Source organism: Ascaphus truei, chromosome 3, assembly GCF_040206685.1.
Source record: "Ascaphus truei isolate aAscTru1 chromosome 3, aAscTru1.hap1, whole genome shotgun sequence".
Taxonomy (NCBI): domain Eukaryota; kingdom Metazoa; phylum Chordata; class Amphibia; order Anura; family Ascaphidae; genus Ascaphus; species Ascaphus truei.
The window spans coordinates 423,293,644-423,300,338 of NC_134485.1; the positions used below are offsets into that span (position 1 = coordinate 423,293,644).

The window sequence follows — 6,695 nt, forward strand, 5'->3', positions numbered from 1 at the left end:
TGAGTGTCCCTGAGGAAGAAGTTGATATACTGTATGTGTGTTCTTTTAAATACAACTGCAGAAAAGTTCCTGGTGCCCACTATCTGTTTATTGCTTACTATCTCAGCCCTGCATGAATCCCAGCACCCTGAGGAATAAGGTTACAAACTGCTGAGCATCACCAACACAAAGACACATGGGGACATTTTGGCATGGCCCCTTTTCTATTGGCCGGGGGTAGTGGTGTTACAATAATAAAACAATAAAATATATATATTTTTTACTGTTCATTTTTCTCTTAAATACAGGGATTTACCGAGGGATATATTGTACCAATACACAATAGCATTCTGCTTTTCACTACAAATAATAAATCCTGTTATGTGTAACTGTTAAACTGTTCATGCATTGTCTGATACCTAATGTATAACCCTGTTCACTTAATGTAACCATGTATTTGTAACCATGTATTTGTAACCATGTATTTGCAAACATGTATTTGTCATCATAACTCTGTGTTCCGGACATACTCTACTTAAAAATGAAAGGTAACTCTCAATGTATTATTTCCTGGTAAGTCACTAAAGAGAATGGTAGATGCTGTACACCAAAAAAAAGAGTAAATATTGTATAATTACCGGTGCTCCTGCGTATGGATAGAAGCCTGCAGGAGATCCAACAGTGCAAGAAGAGAGGATACGCAAGGCACAACGGATTTGAGAAAAATAGTGCCATTCTAGCACACTTGATATAGACCATTAGGTCGAAACGATGTGTTTCTTTTTGGCTAAATAAATTATTATTTTTCTCAAATTCCGTTGTGCTTTGCGTATCCTCTCTTATTTCCTGGTACAACATTGTATAAATAAATAAATGTTACATGAATCACTCTTTCACCTATGATTAATTAAGATAAACGTTCTTCTTTTGTCTCACTTGCTTTATTTCTAATTTCCCAGGCATGTTCCATGTACAAGTTGCTGGACCAGCCAATGGCTAATCAATCTGATGTTTTTGAGTTCATACTCATTGGGTTTCCGGGACTCGCTCAAAAGTACCATATCCTGGTTTCTATATTATTATTTATGGTCTATATTATGACACTGTTGGCAAATGGGTCTGTAATAGCATTAGTCCTTTTGAACCAGCACTTACACCATCCAATGTACATGATCATTGCAAACCTCGCTTTTTCTGACCTCCTATTTGACACCATAACTTTACCCAAAATAATTGCCAAGTATTGGTTTGGAGCGGGATCCATGTCCTTCTCTGCATGCATGTTTCAGCTGTTTTTTGTTCATTATCTGGGCACTGTTGATTCCTTCACCCTCATGCTGATGGCAATTGATCGTTTAGTTGCTATTGACAAACCATTGAGATATTCCACAATCATCCCCAGTAAACGTGCTGGCCTTATATGTGGAATTTTATGGGCCTGTGCAACTGTTACTCCTTCAACAAATGCTATCTGGCATGCGCTATTTCCTTACTGTGGCTCAAGAAAAATCAACAATTTGTTTTGTGTTAACATGGCTGTCATGGGTCTGGCATGTGGGGATATTACTTTGATCAAGAAGACAGTATTTGTGTTTTCATTGGTTGTGCTTATGCTGCCGTTATCCTTTATTATATTGTCATACATCATTATTATCCGAAGGATCTCTTTATCGTCTCGATCTGAAAGTTGGGAAAAAGCATTTTATACCTGTTCCACACATTTGTTTATCATTGCTATGTACTATGTTCCTCGGGTGTTTGTGTATGTTGCATATCAAGTCAACTTAATTTTAAGTATTGATATGAGTGTATTGCTCCTTTGTCTCTACACATTTCTTCCGCACATGGCTAACCCTATCATATATTGTCTCAGAACCAAGGAGATTAAACAGACCATTGGAAAGACTCTCAGAATTATGCTCAATTTTAAAATTAAAAGCAGTACCCAGACCAAAAAATGTTGAAATGCCAAACATCTTGCAATATAGTAGAAAGGAAACAAACAAAAAAGCAGTTTTGGTTCCCCTAAATGGAGATTAAGTTGCAGAGATCTACAGTATAAACAGAGTAAAGCAATGGCTAATATTATAAATTGCCTCCATCTACAGAAGTGTCATATAATACAGATTATACGTCTAAAGGAATTAGAAGCACAAATAACCAACATACAGTACTAGGGTTGGGCAATATACCGGGTCCATAGTAATACCGTGGTAACAAAAAAATTAAAGGTAAATCAATATGTGAGAGGATTTATTCTTTCAGTATTTGCAGTATGTGGTGCTGACTTGTGGGGCTGCAGCTTTCCATCTGAAGCTGCGGCGCATGTTAAGATTCACACAGATTGCATACTCCCTAGGTGGCTGGAGGCTGGATGTTGCACAGGCATACTCCCTGCCGATCGGTACAATGAAGAACGAAAAACAAGAATGGTCGTGCACTGCTCAAAAAAAGTAGATGGTTGGGGAGCAAAAATTGACTAAGAATCTTTGACACGAGGGACAACGGAGGGATGAAAGAGATCTGATGCATTTCTCGCTGGGTAGTGGTTTATCAAAGATGAAGTGCTACCCAGTGTGTAACGCGTTAGAGGGATCTCTTGCAGTCCTCCATTGTTCCACATGTTTCAATAAAGAATTTTAGCAAATTTTTGCATATTTTGCCTTTTTTGAGAAGTGCACTGCCATTCCTGTTTTTCATTCTTCTTGTTTGGCATAGTTAGTTTGTTACCATAATAGTAATCAAGAATATTAGCTGTGCTGAATGCTGAATGTGATATAGGTTAAAAAAAGGATAGAAAAAGATTTTGGCACCGTTTACACATTGTAATATATTGTATGCTATCAACACATGTCAATTTTTTACTGTCTAAATGACCCCCTCCGGTGATCAGGCATCCCCACCGCTTGAAGAGAAGCTTGTGGGGAGCGCAGGTGTCACCATATATATGCAAAGGAAAAATGAAAATAGTGTGGTATGTCTATACAGGTACAGCAATCAACACAGGAATCATGAATGGAAACTCACATTCTGCCTGTTGTAATACAGCATTTGAAACAGCAATAGATGCAGTGAATGGATTCAGCACTATGCAGGGGGGTCTGGCTTGTGGACACTCCCTGATGTCAGCAGGACAACCCTCAATAGAATGAAAAAGACGACTCTAGTGCAACATTGTATGTTCACGTTTGATATATTGAAAATAGGCAATTGCTATTGCACTTACATGAGCAACTTGTGCTTAGACACATAAAAATCGATGCGCAGCATAGGTGTGTGCTAACCCCCTCACTCCCGAAGTTGCGTCGCGTCACTTCCGGTCCGGCCCGTCGCGTCACTTCCGGTTTCGTCGGCGATCGCAGAATGGATCAAAACGGGTTCTGGGGTATGCTGGGCACATGTCCGATCAGACTCCTGACGAAGCTGCCACGCCAGCGAAACGCATTGAGTGAACCTTGCAGCAGTCCAGACGTGTGCCCAACATACCCCAGAACCCGTTTTGATCCATTCTGCGATCGCCGACGAAACCGGAAGTGACGCGACGGGCCGGACCGGAAGTGACGCGACGCAACTTCGGGAGTGAGGGGGTTAGCACACACCTATGCTGTGCATCGATTTTTATGTGTCTAAGCACAAGTTGCTCATGTAAGTGCAATAGCAATTGCCTATTTTCAATATATCAAACGTGAACATACAATGTTGCACTAGAGTCGTCTTTTTCATTCTATTGGGGGTTGTCCTGCTGACATCAGGGAGTGTCCACAAGCCAGACCCCCCTGCACAGTGCTGAATCCATTCACTGCATCTATTGCTGTTTCAAATGCTGTATTACAACAGGCAGAATGTGAGTTTCCATTCATGATTCCTGTGTTGATTGCTGTACCTGTATAGACATACCACACTATTTTCATTTTTCCTTTGCATATATATGGTGACACCTGCGCTCCCCACAAGCTTCTCTTCAACATTCAAGAAAGGAGAAATCTGGAACTTCTCCAAAGAGGGTTGAGCAGCGAAGTTTGCCATTATTATATTTGAGCACACTTATATATCACATATTTTTATTTATTGATTTATTTATTTATTTTCACCTTCATTAGTAGCGCCTCACAATTTCTGTTTTGCACATCCCCCACCGCTTACCTGATCTGAATCATTATCGAGTCAGGTGTGGGCGGCGGAAACTGCTTTTTCCTGGGGCGGCTGCTATTTAAGACAGTCTGTGAAGTGCACTGGTCACTCATTGATAAAGCTTCCCCACGGAGAGAAACGCGTCAGAGGACCCTTTATTGTTGTTTGTTTTTGGCTATCATGCCCATTAAATAATTTTCATTAGCATTTAAACTTGCCACCAGTCCTTCATTTTTTTCTTCCTTGCTGTTCTTTTTTCTACCTGTAGCCTGCTCCCCAGATATTCGGTTCTCTCTCTCTTACCTGGGACAGCGTGAGGGCAGTTGCAGGAGTGATCACGTCACCGGGAGCTCTTGGCGACATCAGCTACAGGGCACCGCCATCTTGTGTGTGTTCGCGGATGCGCGGAAGCTCGCCCACGCGCAGTATAGCCCCAGAAGCAACACGACGGCCATTACAGGGAGTGGGAAGAGGCGCTCCATAGTCAGGGACATCCCCCAGTTCGCACATGCACAGTTAGCAGCGGCAGCGGCCATTACAGTTTGCGCACGCGGCCCCAATGTTAAAAAGAGCTCCTCAGTGGACTACAACTCCCAGCAGCCGCTGGGGACTGCCCTTTCACCCCTATCACCTGCTGCATTGAAGCCAATAGGGTTTACAGATCCTCCTTTAGCAAAGAAGATACATTGTTGTGTGCAGACAGGGAGTGTCAGTTTGGTGCTGGGATAAGGTAGGGGAAGGCAGTGTGTGTAGGGAGCAGTGCCCCTACACACTAGGCCAGGTTTCCCCCTAGGCCCAGCTAGGCCCAACTCACCTCCAGTTGTGGTAACTGTAGGGACGCCCCTGCAGTTAGGGAATTGCCCGTGTAGGAGTTAGATTAGTCAGTCAGGGACACAGTGCAGTGCTGCGTGGCCAGGCAAGAGTGATCAGTGAGACCAGACCTATCTCACTACAGATAAGGGACTATCTGTGTGGTGGGATCATCCTGTTTGACAGAGGATGCCAGCTGTGGAGACTTCAGTGCTGGACACTGGCGGGTCCTCTTCGGTTGTTTTGCTGTACCCGGGTGCCGGAGCCCGGGCAGGTACAGTCAGTCATCAAGTGCACCAACTTTATCAACAGTCACTCACTTGGGGTATCGTAGGACATTTTGGACTATTGATATAACGTGTGGGGTACAAAGCCCTGCGTGGTGACCGGGTAGTTGTGCCTATTAGTGTTATAGATGTGTGACGACTCTGGGGATTCCTTCCCCTCCTGGTCCCTCTCTCCCATCTCCTGTCACCCCTTCTACTCCTTCCCACTCCTCTACCTTGCCTTATACCTCTCTCCCATTGCCACAGCGCGTACCCCGCAGGTCTCATATACCCACGAGGTCCCTGAGCCCCTGCTATGATGCTCCCCGCTCCCTCTCTCCTGCAGTGCCCGCATTGCCTTCCCCAGCTGTGCCCTCCACTTCCTTACCCTCTTCCAGAGTGGCATCTGCAGTGCGGCACTCCGCGCGCCTGGTTGTGCGGCCGGTGCATGCCTCCTCTCAACCCACGGAGGGCGCGCGCACGCGTTCCTACTCTGGGCGCCGTGATGCATCTGCTCCCTCCTCTCGGTCCCTGCGGGCAATTTCCCTGGTGCAGCCGGGGCATGCGTCTCATCTGCCCACGGAGGGCGCGCGCGCACTCGCGTCTCCTCTGGGTTCTGTTTCCCCGCTACTTCCTCCCCTCACTCCTTGTGGGCTGTCTCTGTGCTACAGCCTGTGTGCGCGCATTCTCTCCTTACAGAGGGCACGCGCACACGCTCCTCTTATCCTGGCTGTCATATCTCCGCCTCGCAAACCCTGCAGGCCATTCCCCTGTCTGTCCCTTCTGTCTCCTCCTCTTCTCTTCCTGACCTATCCCTATTGTCTCCCACTTCTCTCTCTACTCCTCCCCTCTTTCCTATGGGTGTTCCCTCCTTTATTACCCCTGTCTGTCCACTTCTTCCTCACTCTGCATAGTTCCTGTTTCCCTGTGTGTACCTGACCTATGCTGTGCTCCCTCTACGTCCTTGCTGTTTCCCTGCTCCTGTATGATCTTGGATTTCCCTGGCTCTTGACTCCTGCTTGTCCAGGACTACTCTGCTCTCTGGTACCCCTCTGAACCTTGCTACGCACTCCACTTTGTTTACCTCTGGCTTCCTAGGACCTGGCTTATACTCAGACGATTCTACTCTCTTTACCCCTGGACATTGGCACACGGACACGACTACTCTGACGGACATCCCCTAGTGTTGCAAGTATAATAACTACTCTCTTCCAACAGGCCCAGCAACGCTATACCACACTCCCGGCTTGGTCCCACTGCTGTGGGTGTGTGGTGTCATACCGTTCCCACCTCAGTACTGGGGTCCTGCCAGGTCTGCGGGCATACAGGCGTGACAAGAGGGACACTGTCAATATCATATTCTTGAAGTATGTTGTGTTGTGTTATTTAGACAAGTAAGGAAGGTGCTGCACACCTCAAAATAAAGGGAAAAAAATTAGATACAGTTACCGGTGCTCCACTATTTGTACGAAAGCCTGTGATCAGTCCTGAATAGATGATGAAAGGAAC

General features: G+C 45.5%; 1 protein-coding gene across 1 annotated transcript; it reads left to right on the forward strand.

Moving 5' to 3' along the window:
• The first annotated feature begins 962 nt into the window (after positions 1-962).
• On the forward strand, positions 963-1,943 carry LOC142490843 (olfactory receptor 1500-like). Its single transcript, XM_075593262.1, has one exon. It carries the CDS (start codon positions 972-974, stop codon positions 1,941-1,943), a length of 972 nt encoding a protein of 323 aa, XP_075449377.1. The 5' UTR covers positions 963-971.
• The last annotated feature ends 4,752 nt before the right edge of the window (positions 1,944-6,695 follow it).